The following is a 22172-nucleotide window of genomic DNA, read 5'->3' as shown; positions in this document are numbered from 1 at the left end:
AAGAGCTGGTGAAAAGTTAGAGAACAGTAGGCCTTAGATTGTAAAAGGAAGGAGAGAAACGTTCTGGAGGCCTAACTTCCAAAGTGATCAACCCCTGACTTCTCCCTGCGACTTGGTAAAGTTTGTCACCTAAGTACCCAAATCACCTGGATTACACTAAATTGGAAAAGGGAGAAGTTGCCTTCTAAGGTCCAAGATACCCTTAGTTGACAAGAAAATCTGTGGAGCAGACAGCAGGGGGCAGGGCAGTTCTTTGTTCAGATTGAGAAATGTCCACATCTTCTTTGCCATTCTTTTTAGCATTTGAAGTCCCCGATTTAGACTTTTATTTCGTTTAAGGTTGAGATATGGGGTGTAGGGGTGGGGAGTGTGAGGTCAGGAAAATGGAAAGATACTTGACCTCCATCCCACCTTCTACATTTTTTCTGGTGTTATCATTTTAGAAAGAAAGGTACCTGCATAAAGGGCAATTAAAAAAAATAACAGCTTTTTTGAGAGACAACTCGCATACCATAAAGCTCACCCTGTTAAAATGTACGATTCAGTGGTTTTTAGTATATTCAGAGTTGTGCTAATTCCAGAATATTCTATCACTTCAACAAAAAATGCCTGTAAGCAGTCATTCCTCATTCCCTCCTCCTTCAGCTCCTGGCAACCAAAAATCTACTTTCTTTTTTTTTTTTTTTTAACTTTCATAGTCATCTTTTTTTTCTTTTTTAAATAAATGTATTTATTTTTGGCTGTGTTGGGTCTTCGTTGCAGTGCGCAGGCTTCTCATTTTGGTGGCTTCTCTTGTCACGGAGCGCGGGCTCTAGGCACGTGGGCTTCAGGAGTTGTGGCACGTGGGTTCAGTCGTTGTGGCGCACAGGCTTAGTTGCTTTGCGGCATGTGGGATGTGGGATCTTCCTGGACCAGGGCTCAAACCCACGTCCCCTGCATTGACAGGCGGATTCTTAACTACTGAGCCACCAGGGAAGCCCTGAAAATCTACTTTCTGTCTCTGGATTTACTTTTTCAAGGCATTTCATATAAATAGACTCCTACAAAATGTGGCTTTTTGACAGTGGGCACTTTTTAACGTAACTTTTCCCCTTTGATTACAGAAACAAAACAAATTGTTGGAAAACCTCTAGAAGGTACGAGAAAACTAATCTGTAATCTGCTTCCCCAACCTAGAAATAATCACTCTGAATGTTTTGTGTATCTTCTAGTTGTTCCTATATTTACGTATTATACGCTTAGAAAAATGTGCAAAATGGAATAGATAGATATTCAGTAATACTATGAAAGGGGAACGTTAACAGGTGTATTTTTGGTAATAGCTGCATTAGTAATCCATCTTATGGCAATAGCACCTCTTCATTCAGTCTGCTGTGGTTGAGCATTTAGGTTATCTGTGTTTTCTCCCCCAATTGTTAATATTGCTTCAATAAGCATCTTGTACGTAGTTCTTCATCCGTTTTTAAAAGTGGAATTTCTGAGTCAAAAGAATGCTACATGTTGCCAGGGTGCCCTGCATTTTATGTTTCTATTCAGTTTCTTACCCCCCTGCCCCCATCCCAGGGGGTCTACTGGCTTTTAGGGTGGGGTCATTCTTCCTTCTCCAGAAATGTCCCAAGCCTTGCAGAGCATTAAAATCTTTGAACCCCATCCATTAAAGGTGAAGAGTGCCTGCCCTGCATTCAGAGTGATACCCAAAGGCATCTCACCTCCTGAATGCTCCTTAGGGATGCTCGGAATAAGAACCACCGTTCCAGGGGCACGTGCTCTGGGCTGCAGGCATTGAGCAGGGACAGATGCGGAAGGACTGATAGAATTATAAGATTTTCTCTTTGGTTTTTTGATTTCAAGTGAAATCATGAAAATTCTACACTGATTAAGAAGTGCGGGGAAAAAAAAAAAGGGCTTCCCTGGTGGCACAGTGGTTGAGAGTCCGCCTGCCGATGCAGGGGACACGGGTTCGTGCCCTGGTCTGGGAACGGGAGAGGCCACAGCAGTGAGAGGCCCGCGTACCGCAAAAAAAAAAAAAAAAAAAGAAGTGCGGGCCCTCTGATTCTGCTCTGCCCCTGTGTTACCTCTCAGGTGGAAAAGCAGCCTGAAGTGTGCACCTACCTCTTCCGTTTCTGCTTTCTCAGCACCCAGTGGTGTGAGCCTGGCCGCCTGGGGGGCCTGGTAGCCCATCCCTGGGAGGAGGGCAGGGTGTGCTGCCACCTTCAGAGGCAGCGCCATGCAGAGGACGGGTATTTTAACGGACTACTTGTGGGCTTTGTCTGAAAACAGGTGAGGACGGCCTTTGCCGGTATTTCAGTAATGAGCGGATCTCTCCGATCATCGAAGAAAGGTCATCCCCCCCATACCGTTTCTCAAGGCCCACGGCCGAGAGGCAGCTGGTCCGAGGTGCAGACTACATCCGAGGCAGCAGGTGCTACATCAGCTCAGATCTCCACAGCAGCGCCACGATTCCATTCTCGGAGGAAGGGACCAAAAAGAAAGCCAGCTCCTCGGCAGCCAAGTCCTCTTCTCCAGAACCGTCCCTGCTGGTCAGCTGGTTTACTCGCCTGAAACTGTTGACTCACTGAGCCCTGCGTTCCCGGGACCCTCCCCGTCTCCTGCTACCAAGTGCCTTGCGTCCTCAATCAGCAACTTGTTTTGATTTTCATCCACAGTATTATGCAGCGACCTTATGCGATTTCGTGGGTTTTCTTTTTTCTTCTTCTTTTTTTTTTTTTTAAGTTGTATACTGCACTTGGAATTTTGAAATCATTGGATGGGAACAAATCCAGAGAATCTTAGATGCTGGCTTATGGAGGCCAAAGGAGGGAAATGGGGAGAGTCCGCTTTTTCTTTTTGCTTCCTTGAGAGTCAGAACACGGAGACACACTCCCTAAACCACAGCCTTGGCCAGGAATGTTATCGGCGTTATGAGTATCTGGGCCATTGTTCTTTTTAGGGGGGTGGGACTACAGTTGGTGGCCAGTGTCACACAGATGTGTTGGTTTTTGGTCCACCCTCTTCACCTGAAAAAGCCAGTGGAGAAAACAGTTTTGTTTTGATCTTTCAAGCTCCATGTGTAAGTGTAGCAGCTTTGACTTTGAAATAACACGTGGGAAGCATCTGATGCTCTTTCAGAGCAGAGGTTTGAGTGTAGGCCAGTTACACTTAGTTAATGCCCTTTTCATAACAGTCTCAGTGTAAGTCAGTTAATACAGAAGCACGTGAAAAGGTTTAGATAGGGCTTACTACACACAAAGACGTTTATGGTTATTTGTGAAGGGTGTTGTATATTATTGTCTTTAAGGGAAAAGAAGCTATAAGATTTGCTGACAGCCAAAGTATCATTGAGAAAAATGAAACAACCATACTTAGGTTTATGAGAGAGACATCAGTTTGCATTTTGACCTGTTCAATGACTATCTTCTAGAAAAGAATGGACAGTTCTTCAAAACTGTACACATTTTGCTAATTAGAAATCTCTTGGAAAATCTCACGGTCACTCATTTTCAACTAGCATCAGGTATTTTGGAAAAGTGTGTCTGGATATTAACTCTTGTTTAAACTGAATGTATGATATTTTGCTAGAATGGAAAAGTACTATCTTGTTAATTTAAGTGTTTTAAATATAGTTGTATATTTTTCTTACTCTTAGTCACATGTAATTGATATATTTCTGTTTTGTGTCCTACATGAAGCTAACGAAAAAAGTGTTCAAAATGTTTTCAGGTTTACCAGTGACCACCTTGGCTGTTGCCACTGTGGGCACTATTGTTAAAAAAACAAAATAAACCCTCCCAACCATTTTAGGATTTTATGGATTAGAAATGGGGGCGTTGAGGGACTGTGTGTAAAGTAAAATTACATTTGGAGAATTTTCTGAGCTATATCTCTGGGCAAAGCTGGTATCTCCTATTCAAAAATATCTTCCCCTCACCCCTTGAAATGTCTACTTTGCTGAACTGCCTGAAATTGGAGATTGCTTGGAGTTAACATCTTCCTTTTAAAATGCCTCTGGTGGGACTTCCCAGGCGGTCCGGTGGTTAAGACTCCATGCTTCCAACGTAGGGGGTGCAGGTTCAATCTTTGGTCGGGGAACAAAGATCCCACGTGCTGCGCGTTGCGGGCAAAATATTAAAAAAAAAAAAAACCTCTGGTGGGGTTAAGGGAGCTGGCAACCGCTCGCATATTAGTGTGAATGAATTCAGTCAGGCTGTTTTCCTGTCAACCAACCCCCAAGGGAACTGCAGTGAAGATATAGTTGTTTCATGGGGAATGAAAAGGGGTTTGGCCAGTGGAGGAGAGAAGAGGCTTGGAATGCGTGATTCATTGGGTGCTTGACAATACAGTATAAGGGCAGAGCAGGGGCGGGGAAGTCTGGTAACAGGGCACTGATGACTAGAAGGGACTATGGAAAGCGGGGGAGAGCCAGCCCTCGCCCTTTGACTGTTAGTGTGGCCCAGAAAATGGGGTGGCAACTCTTCTTCTCACTCGTCCTCTCACATCACTCTCAGATCCCCTGAGTAATGAGTTTAGTGGTTTTGGAGGTCTTAGCTGGAGGTCAGCCCCTTTTCTGTGGAGTAAATGTCCTTTGTGATCAAATGACCATCCTCAGATGAATTTTCAGTGCCCAACTCAAGTACAGTAACTGTGCCCAATCAGTGTTTCTCAGACTGTTCCCTGAAGTCCTAAGGGGAGGCCACAGAAGTTTCTGGGTTCTCTACCTTCAGTCAGCCTCCACCACTTCATTTTTATTTTTATTTGGGATTTTCTCCTGAAATGTGTTTGAGAAATAGATTGCTGCTTAAAGAAGTTTCTATGTATCTTTACTGTTGACATATATAATTAATAGTTTAATACTAATTTCTTAGAAATTAATGGAAACTGCTGGCCTCAGTATTAATCCAGGTTTAATGGTAGACATGTGTGAACATATGAAGATGCAGAATGACACTTTTTGACATGATCCTTTAAAACAGTGATTTTTGATTACTACCAGACCCAACTCAACACTAACCCTTTTGTATAGTAAATATTTTATAATACCACTACAGTCATCAAATGAAATTCATGGATGATAAAACCTTCTTACATACATAAGAGCATCATCCCTATTTGCTGTTCCAAAATGAAATAGGTACTATAACTGACCTCTATACATCCCCATCAATATAATGTCCTAACTGAATATAAACAAATATACACATATAAATATTTTGTAATGAAATCATTATTTTAATATGTAAATGCTCTAGCATGATTACATTACAAGATGTATGAAATCATGTAACAAAGCACACACTTGTGTCTGTACATGAAATCACCAGGCCTGTGGCAGCTACACAGGCCTGCTGTGCTGGCAACTCAACATCAGAAATGGGATTGATGTCAGCAATGCAATTTTCTAAAATGGGGCCAATTCTTTTTTTTTTAATTGAACGAACAATTCTTTAAATTCTATAGCGCTTTACAATTTTTAAAAGTTTCACACACGTGATTTCATATAATCCCATAATAATCCTTTTTTTCCCCTACCCCTATCCTGCCCCTTCTCCTTTCCCTCTCCCCACTGATAACTACTAGTTTCTTCTCTATATCTGTGAGTCTGCTTCTTTTTTGCTTTATTCACTGGTTGTATTTTTTTAGATTCAACATATACATGATATCATACAGTATTCTCTGTCTGACTTATTTCACTTAGCATAAAGCCCTCCAGGTCCATCCATGTGGCCACAAATAACAAAATGTCATTCTTTTTTATGGCTGAATAGTATTCCATGTATATATATATATATGTATGTATTGCACATCTTCTTTGTCCATTCATCTGTTGATGGACGCCTAGGTTGCTTCTATACCTTGACATTGTAAATAATGCTGCTATGAACATTGGGGTGCTTGTATCTTTTTGAATTAGTGTTTATGGTTTTTTTGGATGTATACACAGGAGTGGAATTGCTGGGCCATATGGTAGCTCTAATTCTTAGTTTTTTGAGAAACCTCCATAGTGTTTTCCACAGTGGCTGCACCAATCTATATTCCCACCAACATTGTACGAGAGTTCCCTTTTCTTAACATGTGGCCAATTCTTGATAAGGTTCTAGACAAAACAGAATTCTGTAACAGTTACATCCATATAGTGTTTACTGGGTGCCTGGCATGGTTCTAAATACTTACCTGACAACTTTATGAGGCGGGTGCCACTGTGATTCCCATTTTACATCTGAGGGCACAGGGCTGGTAGGGCAGAGCTGGGATTAAAGTCAAAGCAGTCTAGCTCTGGCAACCTTGTTCATCATCACTTTGCTGTACACTTTCCCTCAGTTTATAGAATAATTGCATTCCTGAAAAATCCAATGCATATTAAAACTGGGCTAGAGGTTCCCTGTATGTTTATATATAAAACAAAATTAGATTCTAATTTTCAGCTAAACTCAGATAATTCTAGACTGGCTTTCCATCTACATGAATATTTCATCGGGCAATTGATAGTTGTGCTGATGGGGGACGGTTTCTTGCTGGGAGGGGTCTAACCTGTAGAACTTGTGTAGCATCCGTGTTCCATCTGTTGAATGTAGATAGTGGCTGTCCCATCATTAGCACCTCAAAAGCCCTTACAGTTCCAAAACCACATCTAAGGGGCAGTACCGTCCCTTTGAGAACAAGTGATTTAAAAGAAATGCTGTTTCATCTTTGAGTAGAGTTCCAGTCTTCACGTTATATATTTGTCAATTTTCTATCTTTACTTCTGTCTCCTCAGTTCTCTCCCCACCACACCGGAAGTTTTAGAATCTGTTTTGTGAGGGTTGTTTTCGTTTTTGTTTTTCCACCTGAAAGTCAAGCAGTTGTTTGTTGCCTCCTCTGGCCCGAAGACCATCAGTATTCCCAAGTTTCAGTTTATTAGCCCTCAGGAAACTCTAAGAGGTATTTACTCTTAACTTTTCATCCGCCAAAGAGCTGGTGTAAGTAAATGTCTGACACAAGTATGTTGCTTTTTTGCCACCAGAGGCATAAATGGGATGGTCATGCAGGCCTAATTTGGATGTCTCCACCTATTGAATCTGTGGTTAGTCCTTACAGAGAAGTGGGTCACATTTTGCTCCCACTCTTTTTTTTTTTTTTTTTAACTTTTTGTCCTTTATGTACCAATTTTTTTTTTAACATCTTTCTTGGAGTATAATTGCTTTACAATGGTGTGTTAGTTTCTGCTGTATAACATAGTGAATCAGCTATACATATACATATATCCCCATATCTCCTCCCTCTTGTGTCTCCCTCCCACCCTCCCTATCCCACCCCTCTAGGTGGTCACAAAGCACCGAGCTGATCTCCCTGCGCTATGTGGCTGCTTTATGTACCAGTTTATCTCTTTCAAGGTAGAATGGATTCATCAAATCTGTCTTAAAAGATTAAACTATTTGATTCCTTTACATTGCAAGGGGTGACACCTGGCTTCTCATGACAGTGGCACCCAGTCAAGTAGCACCTTCCAAGTGTGCCTGCTCCCCCAACACCCCGCCGCCACCCCCGGTACCATCCATGTGATTGAACCTTGTAGTGCTGTTGACAAACGCAGAGTCGAGTTAATTTAGAAAACACATGGACAACCTGCCCATTCTTTTCCTAACCCCAAACATCCAAGGCTCACGTAAGCCATGAACATGTTATTTCAGCTGTCAGAGTAATGAAACCATTAGCCAGGAGGTGCAGGTAATTCAAGATTATTGAAGACACAGCATCTTAGCAGGGCATTTGAGTAGGTATGTGTGTGTTTTTTCAAGCTCATATTTTAAAACTTAACATCATTCAAATGAATTGTTTAGAATGACTTCTTGTAATATATTATGAATATACTGGAAAGTCAAAATAGAATGCCCGGTGAGAGCATAATTGTCAATGCAATAGGCAAGGTTATAGAAAGTGTACCTGTCATGTCCTTCTTAGGGTCTGTATTCATGTTATTTTCCCAGTGACTGGCTTTAATCAGATTCTCCCATCTCCTGACCTCAGTGCAACTGTCTTCATAACTGTCTTTGCTCCCACTCTTATGGAGAGAATCACTGCATCATTTCCTTTGGGATGCGACTTATGCCTGCTACTTCCTTGGAGATTATATGGAAGGTGGGCACCTTGAAAATGAAAAAACTCCATTTGGTAGGGCCACTTTTGGGGTTGGCCAGTGACATTTGATTTTATTCACCTTTGGAGTTACCCTGCGTGTGTATTTTTTTGATATATTCTTGCTAATCACCTGGAAGGTGAGTATTTAACAATCTATTGATTAAAAACTGGATTAAAGAGAACACAAAGCTGACCTTTCCAATGTTTCTCCTGGATCTGACGGCCCTGGAGTCGCTGCGCAGAGGAAGACAGTTCCCAGCCCGGGCCTACATGTCATGCTTGCAGCTGAAGATTACACATGCTCTCCTTTCCCAAGCTTCCTGTTTCTCTGAAAAGTTTTGAAACTGAAGCTGTAGGAGAAAATTAAGAAATAAACCTCAAAGGTATTCTAAAAAGAAGAAGGGCTACATCACGCCTCCAGTCCAGGGATGTTGATATTCTCATCATTTTCTCTCTCCTCGCCTGGAGCATTGTAAACACTCAAATGTTTGTGAAGGAATGATTTAAAAGGAGAGAACATTAGGGGAAAAAAAACCCATTGTTTTCCTTGTGCTTCCATTGACTAGACCCATTAAAAAAGATTTCCCATTTAACTTTGTTTTTTGGGTGACAAAGACTGGATTTTAAGATAATCCTTCAGCATTTTGACATATCTCAGTCTGAACATTTTGATTTCTCTTAAAGAGAAAAGACTTTAAAAATGCAGTTCAATATGAAGTAATATGGTGCCTGAAGTAAGAAATTGTCCTTTGAATTTCGTGGGTGTGGGGTTCTCTTTTCTTACTCATATATACCTTCTCTGTCATTCCAGCTGAGGCCCTGTCAGGATAAGAACGGAGGGATTTCAGGAATTCGTACTCCTTCAGAAGTCTTTGCCTTTTGGAAATGCGTCCAGTAGTTAGAAGCAGTTGAGGACTCAGCTTTTGAAGTTCGATAATCCAGCTGTCTCACAAGCTCTGTGACTGGAAACAAGTTACTTATCGCTTCGCTCCCCGGTTATCTATGAAATGGGGATAATAATAGAATCTCATTCATAGGCTTCTGGGGATTAAATGAGACAATTTTGTAAGGCCTGTAGGGTAGTCCGGCGGCCAGCACTGAGGAGATGTTGACTCTTGCTGGAACACTCTAGTAGCAGTGTTTGCTCCGTCTTAACCTTTAGTAAATAAAGCATTCAGAGGTGGCCAGTAGGCTTTCGTCCATAAGCAGCAAAATAATGCCACGGCCACACTGTCAGAAGGCGGCTGTGTAGTCCATAACCTGGAAATGTGGCTTTTACTGGTACAAATCTCAGTTACTCAGAAGTTTTGGCTGAATCAGAACCCAAAAATGATAAAAGTCTATGATTGGACACTCAGAATAATAGAGCATTATTTTAATATTGGCTTGATTCATCAGCAGCATATTTTCCCTCTTTAGTCCCCCAACTTTCAACAGAATCATGTATGAAAACAAAAGAAATCTGAGCACTTCCCCATCGCCTACTTGGCTGAATGACTTTTGCCTCCCATCCCTGGTTCGAAGTGGTACCCCCAAATTTATTTCTGTGTTTCATATTGAAACCGTGTGCCTCAGATTGGAACTTGAACCCACGTGGCCGGGACTCGAACCCGGCCAAAACCCATGATCTTCCAACTGAGATCACACACTTGGTTTCAGGACTTAATGAAGCTCAGGTTCTTGATGTCTCATCACAGAAAGAATTCAGTGAGAGACAAAGCGATAGGTAAGAAGTGGATTTGTTTAGAGAGAGACACACTCCACTGAGTGTGGGCCATCCCGGAAGGTGAGAAAGGCACCAGGGTATGGGGTTGTCAGCTTTTATAGGGGTGGGTAATTTCATAGGCTAAAGAGTGGGAGGAATATTCCAGCTATTTCCAGAAGGGGCGGGGATTTCCAGGAAGTGGGCCACCGCCCACTTTTTGATCCTTCTGGTGGGTCTTCAACTGTCATGGCGCCTGTGAATGTGTCATTTAGCTTGCCAAGGTGTTACAGTGAGCCGATACTGAGGCTCAAGATCTAGTGGACGTTGACTTGTCCGCCATCTTGGACCCATTTGGTTCTAATCCGTTTATGTCATGTCCTCGGGCTATGTCATTCTTTCAGAGGTTGTGCCCTGCCCCCTTCACTCCTGTTTCAATAAGACTAGAAAAAAAAGGAATCATGTAAAATGTTTCTGTGTTGGAAATTCTCCTGAAAAGGAACTCTTTCATACATATAAAACTAATAGATTGTGTTGCCTTTGCAGAAGCTGGAAAGGATTGTCCTCTGATGCTGCTCCCAACTAATGCTTTGGTAGGTCCAGGGAGAAAAAGGGAAAGAGGTTCTATGAGAGGGACAAAGGGAACTAGAAAATGGTGGTTAGGCTCAGCTTTCATTTGGTTTACTGAGTTTTGCCTGACTTTCAACCATCTGGACACATGCCGTGTAGACTGCGAGCACACAGACCAAGGATGCTTAGCTAATACACACACAGCAGCGCCCTTCCCTGCCTGAACTTTTGTGTTTGTCTTTCTCATCTGTTAAGCAGAATCGTATGAATTTGTGAATATTTGGACGTATTGAAATAAAAAACCTACATAGTCAGCAGTCAGTGTGATTCAACCTAGTAGATTACAAATGCCCCAAGGACAGAGATCATATTTGTTTCTTCTTTCTACTTTCTAGCAAAACTCAATTCTGTTCTGTGCCGCGTGTCACAGTTATATTTTGTAATAACTGTTTGCCTCTGTGGACCTCTCCCGCACTCCACTGAACACCCAAAGAAGATCCTCAAATTGGATCCTACTCATGTTTATTTCCTAGGAAATAATCTGTTTAATTCCTAGGAAAAAGGGAAGACAATCATGGGTGAATGACTAGAGTGGCAGTTTTACATTATAATGCTCATGGCAATGCCAAGGGTAAATAAGGGTTGGCCGTGGGTATTTAGCTCAGATGAGCAATTAAAAAAACAAAAGAGAAAAGCCCACAAAACAAACAAACAAAAAACCAGAACAAAAACCCTAGAACCTGATTTTTAGAGAAGAAAAGAAATTAACCTAGACCTTTCAATATTTGCTTCTCTTTTTAGCTCTTATGACAGTTTAATAAATGGAAAAATATTTAAGCCAATCTTGTTTAAAATACTGTATTTTACTTGGAAATGCTACTGCTTTTTTTCAGATTTCTCCTCAAGGAAGGAATGTCATTGAACCCCCCCTTAGAGGGTATTCAAGGAAGTTAATTGAATTATACTCTTTAGACAACATAAAATACAAATTATCAAGGTGTAAGGTTTGGTTTGTATGTTAGTTTTAATTAACTAAATTAACTAACAACTAGTTAATTTTAGCTCATGCTCTTCCTTAGGCCCCTGACTTAGCCCTGAGTTCTGGCTTCTTAACCAGAGGATGGACTCATCCTTCTAGATCCAGTCACCAACGGGACTTCCAAGGTCGTCCCTATGAGACCCTCCTTGACCTTCCTCTGGACAGAATTCATTAGTCTCTGCAGTTTTTCTATAGCACTGACTCACCTTGTTAGATGTTTGGCTCTCCAGCTTGGATTATGAACCTTTCTAAAGCAGGGTCTGTATAGCTCACATGGTAGGGAGAGTCAATATTATTGAAGTAACTAGATGGTAAAATTAATGACCTTGCAGTCAGGAAAAAATTGAAAAAAATTATTAAAGTTTTTATGTGAGAAAAAAAGATTTTATATTAAGGGTTTTTTTGCAGGCAACTACATACAGAATTTCATTACATTGGCTCACATGCTAAAGAAAAACATTATACCAGGTGTCAGAACTCAATCATATTTATAGGAAGAATAAACCTTGGCTGTCAACCATAGCTTCTTTGGTTACAGGGTTACAGTAACTGCTGAGAATGTAAGCACTTTCCAAAGTCTACAAAGGACTCATTTAAGAATGATACAGGCAGTTTTAAATTAGCCATAGGAAAATTAATAGTGGGGAGTACTGGCAAAAGGACGTTCCTATAAAGTTAAGCAAGATGGAGGACAATTCCAGTTGTATGACGTTTGGCTGAAGGAGAAGTAGTTTGGACCTGAGAAAACCAAATGTATAAATACTAAAGCTGTTGACCAGACAGTGAAATATTATTAAGAACCTTCATCCAAGTGAAGGAACTACCGAGAATATTGTTGCTGTGTTCTAGAGACAACAAACAATGCTGCTGATACTGTGTGAGATATAAGTCTAGTTTTAAAATAATGTCCTTTGCTTGAGGCTACATTGGGCTCACATGAGTCTGTGGAATTCTGCTTTGTTGATGTATGAAAACAAGCAGAAACTCTGCTTCCCCAGGAATCTGACTCTCCAGAAAGATGACAAGTAGCAGGAGACATTCAACTAGGATGTAGTTCAACAAGCAATAAAAAGATTAAAAGGAAGAAATATCAGATGATTAAGTAAACTGCAAATTGAAGTTAATGATGATGATTACTGGGTCTCTGTGGGGCTGCATTTTGCAATAAACACAGCCATGTATTGTACTTTTATCAAAAGAGCTCTGGTAGAATTAGCTGAAAATGTGGGAAATAGGATTGGATCCTCTTCTTGGCGGTGGAAAATATTTGGTGCACTCAAATGACAATACCTGTTCTGTCTGTGTCTTTTCTCATCGCAGGGGAGCCTTTGCCCTGAGTGCTCCAGGAAACCCTGCTTCCGGCTCTGCTTGTTTTTCTTCCTCTTGCCCTTTTTCACCTTCAGTCTCTGACTTTTGGCCTCTTGCTCTGCTCTTTTGCCTTCGTGTTTTCCTGATGCCACTCAAACCCCAGTCACCCCTGTTCCCCAGATTTGCTATCTATGCTCAGTCCATCTCCAACCTTTTTGCTTCCTGCCTTGAGAAAATACAGCACATTTATTTGGCAATCAGAAGAAGAAGAAACAAATAATCCAGCCTATTCAGATTTATATATGTGGGCTCTCAATGTGTTCTTTGGAACAGTGTGGAGAGATGAAAACACATTTGACAAGGAGACCAAGACCAGAGTTGGGCAGTTACCTGATGGCTTTTCTAAGGCTCAGGAAAGGACAGCTCTCCCTCTGTTGAGTCTGCTTCTTTGTTTTCCATTTCATTGATCTCTGCTCTTTCCTTTTCTCCTTTATTTCCTTTGGGGTTATTCTTTTTTTTTTTTTTTTTAAACTTCTTGTTTTAGGCTCATGCTGTAACAACCCCAGTATCTCAGTGACTTAACGCACTAAGAGTTTACGTTTTCCACATGCAAAGTCCACTGTGGGTGTTCCAGGATGGACAACACTCTACGATGGCCCTGCTCCAACCAGTGACTCAGGGACACAGGCCACACTCCTATTTCTGGTTTCTCCAACTTGGGGCTTCAAGCTTACCCTGGCATTATCCATCTGGTAGATTGGGGTGTGAGATATGAGAAAGTGAAACTGAGTAGTTAACCAACTTGGCCTAGAAATGATGATCATGGCCACCTTAACTGCAAGGGAGGTTGGGAAAGGGATATTGGTGAGGGCTAATGGTCTCTGCCATGTTCTCTAAGTTGGATACTTAGTTCATTAATATATAATTTTTCTTGTCTAATATTAACACTTAAGGCTATAAATTTCCCCCAAAACATTACTTTTGCTATATTTCACAAGGTTTGGTATGTAGTGTTTTCATTATCGTTCAATTCCAACTAATTTTTAATTTCCATTATGACTTATTCTTGGTTCATGCTTCATTTTGAGGTTTATGTATTTTTATGATATTGGAATAGGGAAGAATTTCTTATACAAGACAATAAAAAGGCCAACTAAAAAGATGATTGATAAATTCAATTACATTAAACTAAGAACTGTTCATCAAAACACACTGTAAAGAAAATAAAAGGAAGGCTACAAATTGAGGAAGAATAACAAATCTTAAAGATAATCATCAAGAATATATAAATAATTCTTACAGGTTGGTTAGAGAAAGATAAACCAGTACAAAAATGAGCAAAAAGCATTTCACACAAAAAACCCACAAATGGTCCATATGCACATGAAAAGCTACTCATTAGTCATCAGAGAAATCGAAATCAAAACCACAGGGAGGTATTCTTCCATACCTAATTGATCACCAGAAATGAAGTAACTGAAAAATACTAGGAGGATGTACTCAGAGGATCAGTGGGACCTCACATGCATTGGCTGGTGTGAGATTGAATTAGCCCTGAATATTCATACCATGTGACCCAGCAGTTTCACTCCTGGGAATATATTCTGGAGAATAAAATGGTAACTACCTGAGATGTAAATGCTAACATGTCAAAGACTGATACCCTATCAACTGTTATCCCAGTAAAGGAGTTGGGCTCCTGCAGAGCTCCATGGAAACTGGCTATGACCCATCATTTAGGGCAATAAAATCTGATCAAATGCAAGGCTTAGAACCTACTTTCCTGGTGCTACCAGGGGAGGAAAGGGCTTGTTGTTCCCGACCATGGATGCTAAAGAAGCAACTCCTGCTGCTGGTTGGCAGTGTCACTCAGCTGCAATCGCGACCCTGATCATGCCAGGGGAGGGCCTGCTGCTTCCTTAAAGATGCAGCTTGAAATCCCCACAGGTCTAGTGACTCTGTCCCAGAGTCTGAGATTGGGCTCTGTCGACTTTCCATCTACTGCCCTCGATGAAACTGACAACAGGAGCTGCACTCCTGCTGCTGCTTTTTCTGAGGGTCCCCAGCCCATAGTCTCTAAAAGGCCTGCTTGTGCTCCTTGGCCATCTGCCTTTGTTTGCACAACACAACCTAATGTCCATCAGCAAAATAATGTTTATACTATGGTTTATTCTTAAAATGGAATAATCTGCAGCCAGTGAAAAATGAATGAATTATAGCTGTTCACATCAAAGAGATGGGTTTTATTAATGTAATGTTGAGCAGGAAAAGTAAGTACCACAAGGCAGCATATAGTGTAACACTCTTTAAACATCTAAAACAGGCGAAACTGAAGGAAATATTATTTAGACTCAACACGTAAGTGAAAAGAGAAAAGAAAGGGGATGAAAACACCCAGTTCAGGATGTTGATTACCGGTGGGGTGACAAGAGCATAAGAAAGGGAGGAATCCACAGGTGGATGTGTGTAATGGATTCTTGTATTAGTCCAGTTCTCACCAGAGTCAAGGATAAAAGTATTGATGCTTTATCTGCAAGTTAAAACTCAGGGCAACTAGAATGAGAAAAAAAGAGACGTAAAGCAAAAGAAGATGTGAAGTGGCACATGGTGTTATGGGCTGAATTGTGTCCCCCACAAATTCATATGTTGAAGTCCTAACCCCAGTATCTCAGAATGTAACCATATTTGGAGATAAGATCTTCAAAGAAGTAATGAGGTCTTTAGGATGGGCCTTAATTCAATATGGTGTCTTTATAAGAGGGAATTTGGACACAGACGTGTGTGTGCACAGAGGAAGGACCATGTGAAGACACAGGGAGAAGAAGGCCATCTACAAGCCAAGGAGACAGACCTCAGTAAAAACCAACCATGCTGACACCCTGATCTCAGACTTCTAGTTTCCAGAACTGTGAGACAATAAATTTCTGCTTTTTAAGCAACACAGTCTGTGGGACTTGGTTACAGCATCCTGAGAAGACTAAGACCCAGAGAGATGCATGGCCTCATCCACCGTCACTTCTGAGAGGAGCCAGGAGGACACAGAGTGGGTCTCTGGGCAATGGTGTTCCACTCAGTGGGGCTTCTCTGGACTCTCTAAGGAGGGAGCTGAAGGGGAGATTTATCTTCCAGGTCAGGGCAGCCCATGAGAACTTAAAGTCACTATACATTTTCATGTCACCTAGCCTCTTTGATGGCTGCTTAGAATGCCAGAGCCCGTGCTGTGCAGTGTAGCTTTTCACCTGAGTCCGCAAAAGGCAGGAGGAGCTGGATATGCAGGAGGTTGGTCCGGCTGCATGCTCGGTGGTCAAGGCGATGCCCTGCACTGATCTGCCCTGGACCGTGGACCCGGGAAGCCAGGTGAGTTGGATTTTTGACTAATCGGGAATATTCCAGTCCTTGGTTAGGATAGTGGGTTTGTAGGTATTCATTTATTATTTTTTAAATGAAATTTAAAAAGTAAAAGAAGGACAAGCATGGACCAATGATGGTAACGATGATGTATAAAGAATCAAAGACTAAATTATGATTAATTCAATTCTGTGTTCCTGAGTGTTTGTTTTTCTGTACAAAAGAGAATAGAGGCTGCTTTTCAATTCTGAGAACCCCTTACTCTTCCTTACATCCAGGAAATTAGCTGGCTATTTTGAAAAGCTAATTTAAACCTATTTTGAAGACAGAAGGAATCAAATCTCCAGTAAAAATTCAACTATTAAGTCTTTGACCAGTTTTACTCATAAGCTATTATTTCAAATGTTAAAAAATAATGTACAATACATTTGATTATAGAAAACCTTTCTCATTAAATAAAGCCTAACAAAATAATTAAATACATACGTTTCTAACTTCTAAGGCTTGCCAGTTTCTTATGTTTCATTAAAAGTGGAAAAATTGTTGCATGTGCATGTTCACGTCCATTGTGAATTACTCATGTGGCTGCAACAGGCAGCAGTCTATGGTATCAGGGACGCTGAACTTGACAAACATTCCAGCTTTTCTTAACATTCCTTTCCTATTGCCTTGATTAAATAATGCACACAGTGAAACAGCTTTCTTTAATTTTCTTTGCAGCAGTGCCTAAATTATTTTCTTAGTTATGTAAAGTAGTGCACCCTGTGGTTGGCTTATTCTTTTCTAATTTACTTTCATTTGGAAAAGAGTGGAATACTTGATATATTGACACGAAGGCTAAAAAAGCCAGTCGCGCACAGTACTGGTCATGGTCATTGAAGGAAACACATGGCATCCTCACAGGGGACCCTAATGAGAGTCTCATGAACGGGCTGTTTACAAAAGTGTCAGGAGATGTAGAGATTCCACAAGGGGTGGTGAAGCATCCCAGGATCAGCAAGAAGGATGGCTGGTTAGGGGAGGGAAAGGTCCAGGGATCCCAGGGAGAATGTGGCAGTTGGAGAGGGGAGGGGATGCCCTTCAGTAACCATGATCTTTGGTAGAAGATCACTGGTAATGCAGAGGAGGTGGTGGGAAGGGAGAGGGAGGAAGGGAGGGAGGAAGAGAGAGAAAGAGAGAGAGAGAGAGGAGGGAATATGTGTTCTGACCTTTCTCTCCTTCTGTGAGTACCCGTCACTTGGCAGGACCCAACCAGAAGCCAGGGGCTGAAGAGCCCCGTTGATGGGGTGTCCATGGAGGGCAGTATCCTTGGCCCAAAACAAGGGTGGGGGGAGGGGGGATGTTCGAGGGCGTGAAGGGTAACTCTGACGGGACAAACAGAAAGCGTTTGGTACACTCACAGGGCAATTCTACAGGGGTAATTACATTTTTAATAATTCAATCGGACTTAGTCCGATTTCAAAAGTGAAGCACTCTACAGGGGAAACTTGCCTTTGGATTTCGGGGGATGGCTGTTACCGTTTTTGATCCTGGGGATGGACAGGTGGAAGGATGGTGTCAGAAACACATGCTCTTTGTTAGGGAGGAGGGACTCAGGAGGGCAGAATGCTAATAATTTCGTATGAATCTTTGCATTTATGTAATCCATACGTGCCTTAAAATTACTTTTAAATGGAAGGTTTGGGGATTGCTAATCTGTAATGTAGAAAGATGTCTTTGGCCAATACTGCATGATCTCACTTATATGTGGAATCTGCAAAAAACAAAAACAAAAACAAAACCCAAGCTCATAAATGCAAAGAACTGATTGGTGGTTGCTAGAGGTGGAAGGTGGGGGGTGAGCAAAAGGGGTGAAGGGGGTCAAAAGGCACACATTTCCAATTACAAGATAAATAAATCCTGGGATGTGATATACATCATGGCGGCTACAGTTAATAATACCATGTTGCATATTTAAAAGTTGCTAAGAAAGTAGATCTTAAAAGTCCTCGAGACAAAAAAACGTTCTTGAGGAAAAAAAATGTTGTATCTATGTGTGGTGATGAGTGTTAACTAGACTTACTGTGGTGATGATTTCAAAATGCATACAAATACCGACTCATTACGTTGTACGCCTGAAACGAATATAAGGGTATATGTCGATTATATCTCAAAAAAAGAAGATGTTGTCTTTAAGAAATTTAGATATTTCAAGATGGAATAGACTCAGGGCTCTACTCCATAAACCTAGCTGCCTTTGCATTGTGCCATTTTCTTTTCAAAGGATTCTGATAGGTAAGAAAAAGGAAGTTCATGCGTATAAATAGGATTATGCGTTTGAGTGAGTCTTTAGTTTGGATGGGGTAGGATTACTTTTTCTTCCTCTAGAAAAGAAGAAAGTTCCTAGGATGTATGTAACCTCTAAAGAGTCTAGTTGAAAAAGCCGTTGCTCTTGGCACTCCTACTCTCCTTTCCTTGGAAGCTTGTCATTCTCTGTCACTTGGGCAGTTTTCCTTGCAGTCAAGGCTTTGGGGGAGCCCTGGACCCACCCGTCCTGTGTAAATCACCAGGGGCTGAGCTTTGCTTCCGGATGCTATTATATCATAAAACCACGACGCTGACACGATGAAAAGTCTAAAATCTGAAAGTAATGCCTGGGCAGGCTCACAGTCCATGTTGAGCAGATTTGGGGAAGATCTAAACAGAAGGAGATTCCAAACATCTAAAATTTGGAGGGAAGATCATTCCTAGAGCTAGGTGGCTGCCCTCTCCAGGTGTGCTGTTCCCAGGAAAACTGAGAGGAGTGGGGGGATGAAGAAGGAAACGAGTAAGGCAGAGGCTTCCTCCTTGAATTCCTGTATCACCAGCTTCTGTGTCTTCCTGCAAGTTGATAATGGGGAGAGGACATGATGAAAACCCACCGCGAGGTCAGAGAAGTTTCCGGCACTGAGCAGGGATGCACTAGTTGCCAAAGGGCAGGATCTTAGCTTTCTTATTGTCTCCTGGAAGTCTAGAAAAATGTCAGGCACATTCTGGTGGTTGATTCTCTTATAAACATCTCTTGAATTTGATTATTCAGGAGGAAGAGGGCGCTTAGAAGAGATGACTTTGTGATGTTGACGCGCCTTGTGGAAAGACCCACCAGTTCTTCAGAGGTTTGGCAATTAAAGTTATATATAAATATTTTATAACCACTGCTTTGTTGAACTTTGTCAGCTTTCTGGCTTGCTAACCTAGTAGTGACAAGGCTACCATGGTTTTACAATTAGACTTATGACTTCCGCCTCCTTAGAAGATTGTAAGGAGATTCCGGAAACTCTGCAGGTGCTATCATATCAAGCATTCCCGAAAGCAAAGCAAAACAAAAAAATGGAGTCTGCCATTATTCATTAAGATGACACTTACTGTCCGGAGTAGAAGGGCAAGACGTTTTTCCATTAAATGGAGCTTATTATTCTGTGGAAAAATAACTAACCCAAAAGACTCTCGGGAGGCATACTTAGGAACCTTCCAGCAACAACTTTCTGCCGTACCCCATTGTTTCTATCAGCCTGGCTGCTTCTTGATCTTTAGTCATGAAATGTCATTTCATTTTTGGAATCTCAAGAAAGATGTAGGTGATAAGCCCCAAAGATAGGAGATTTCTTGCAAAAATGTGAAATCATCATCGTCTGCACAGGAAATGTAGAAGTTCACTTTCTGCTCTTTATTCAGCATGTTGGAGCAGCTTACAAACTATCAATCTTCAGGCTTTGGGGATCTTTGGCTTTATATCCCTTTCAAAGGAAAACGATTTGCCAGGCTTAGTAGGCAGCCTAAGGAAGACCTCCAATGATCTCCATTTCCAAGTGTTCAACCCCCTGTGTCATTCCCTCCCACACTGAATAGAGAGGACTTGTGATACCAATGATGATACTGTGGAAAGGACAGCATGTGACTTTTGAGGTAGGTCATGGGGGATGTGGAGGCTTCCACCTCGTTCTCTCTTGGATCACTCATCCTGAGGGAAGCCAGCTGCCATGTTGTGAGGACACTCAAGCAGTCCTTTTACGGAGAGGACCACGTGCTGAGAAAGTGAGTTTCCCTGCAGCACTTAGCACTGAGTCACCCGCCATGTGAGTGAGCCAACCTGGAGGTGGATCCTGTGATCAGTCAAGTCTTCAGATGACGGCAGCCCCAGCCGACACCCTGGCAGTAAAACCCCATATGAAATCTGCAGTCCCTCAGCTGATCATCCTGCAATTTCTGACTAACATAAACGGGGTCAGAAAATAAATGTTTATTGCTTTTCCAAACTGTTCAATTTTACAGGATTTGTTACACAGCAATAGATAACAGATACCAAGTGATGATCATTAACTAGGAATTAAAATTAGTCATTAAGAATGATCAGAATAGGACCCGAGATGAGGCACAAGCTCAGGTAAAAGTGTTTTTTGGTTGCGTACTTTTTACCAGGATTTTAAAAATCAAGGCAATGCGAGGCCTTTTAGTTTGAGGAGTCCACTTTGTAAGCAGTACATGAGTTACAGCACTCACTTGAATGAGTGAAGGATGAGATAAGAAATGGGGTAGGGAGAGAAGATGTTTGTTTTTCAAATTCCTACAATCTTATTAAGGAGCAGGGCTCTGAGGGTAGATCTAGGTAATCAAGGACTAATCCCTGAAGAGTGAAATACCAAGAAACATACATTCATCTGAAAAATGCAGAGGTTGGAACTTGGGCTGTCCAGGCTAAATTCTTGTTAGGCTGTCCCTCATCGCATGCCTACTCACAGTAGAAGTTGAGCATGCGTTCCTGAAGAGTTTAGGAAAAAAATCTCAAGGCCTTCAAGACAGAATGTCAGGTAACCACTATCAACTATTTGAAACTGTTGTAGATAATAAAACTCTTAAGGGGTAGTAGCATTTGAAATAGGATTTGTTGTAATCCTTCCTTATAGTACAGCAAGGAAGAGTGATACTATCGCAAGACCAGAGGCTAGAATTATGAAACCACAGACTTCTACTCAGAGCAGTTTGGCCTGCTAGCTACTATGAGGAACCCTCCTGCTACACTACAAATAAATCTTGCATTCATCACCGTGAAGATATTTTATAAGGCATTGCTGGATTTGTAAATCCACGGGACCTCTACCAGTGAGCTCAGAATGACGGCGAGGGACACGAAGGTGTTCCTGAGGGCAAACTCTTACGTCAGTCCTGAGAGGTGGAGCCTAAGCCTTGTCCAAATAATACAGAGTCTGACCAGTAGGACTCATAGGAGGCAAAGGTGGCCCAGTAGTCACCCAACTCTCAGCAAATGCAAACACACATCCTCTTTGGCAGAGGCAAGAAGGAAAGAAAGGAGACAGATAGGATCAAGCAAGAACACACAGGTAGCTTCAAGGATATCGTGATAGTCTAGTTCTTAAACTGCGGCATGCATTGTGTTTGTATTTGCATCATTAGTTACATAGAATTTGCATATATATATGTAGCATTTTTTATTTAAACCAAATATAGGAAAATGAATAAATAAGACAACACAATCTCCCTTCCTTACCTGTCCCCACAAACCAAGAACCCAGAAGATAGATTTAGGAGTTCAGCAGAGTAAGATCAGGGATAGGAGTCCAGCCATGCAGTTCAAATTGCCAAGCTTTAAAGTGCTGCTGCCCTGACTAGGTCCCTCCCGAGGAAAATGAGGACTCCAGGGTCTGGGAGGAGGAGGGACGAGGATGACAGCGCTCCCTCATCGAGGGTGAAGACCTTGAAAACTTCTAGGACAGAAAACGTTTGTAGTTGTTAGATTCACTTGATAGAAAAATGGAGTTGGGGAACAGAGGAAGGTTGGATTAATAATAATGGGTAATGTCTATTAATTCCTTCCACTAGCTCTCGCTTGATAGATAGGTTATCACTTCCCCATGGTTTTCAGGGCAGTTTGGGTATTTGTTTTGTTCTTTTGCAGGACAAAGGGTAGTCAGAAGCCTTGTTTATTCTTCTGCATCTTGTTTCCATTTAAATAAACCTTCTGATTTTATGATTCAGCCTCCACAGCTCTGACTTCCCAGTGTTTTTCAGTTTTTAACTCTGCCCTTTCCCATGGAGGCTGCTAGAGTACAGTTCTGA

General features: G+C 41.6%; 1 protein-coding gene across 5 annotated transcripts in view; it reads left to right on the top strand.

The window, feature by feature from the left end:
* The window catches only part of CNKSR3 (CNKSR family member 3), a 104503-nt gene extending 97468 nt beyond the window's left edge, over window positions 1-7035 (top strand). For 4 of the 5 annotated variants that reach the window (XM_030853112.2, XM_060283836.1, XM_060283837.2 and 1 more), the window contains 2 exons: window positions 1104-1136; window positions 2281-7035. In XM_030853112.2, the coding sequence (XP_030708972.1) occupies window positions 1104-1136; window positions 2281-2579 (332 nt within the window). In that variant the 3' untranslated portion in view covers window positions 2580-7035. The remainder of the gene's footprint in view (window positions 1-1103; window positions 1137-2280) is intronic. The other variant, XM_030853113.3, reaches the window with a different exon arrangement.
* The last annotated feature ends 15137 nt before the right edge of the window (window positions 7036-22172 follow it).

This window comes from Globicephala melas, chromosome 14, assembly GCF_963455315.2.
Source record: "Globicephala melas chromosome 14, mGloMel1.2, whole genome shotgun sequence".
NCBI classification, from domain to species: domain Eukaryota; kingdom Metazoa; phylum Chordata; class Mammalia; order Artiodactyla; family Delphinidae; genus Globicephala; species Globicephala melas.
This window is presented reverse-complemented; position numbering and strand designations above follow the sequence as displayed.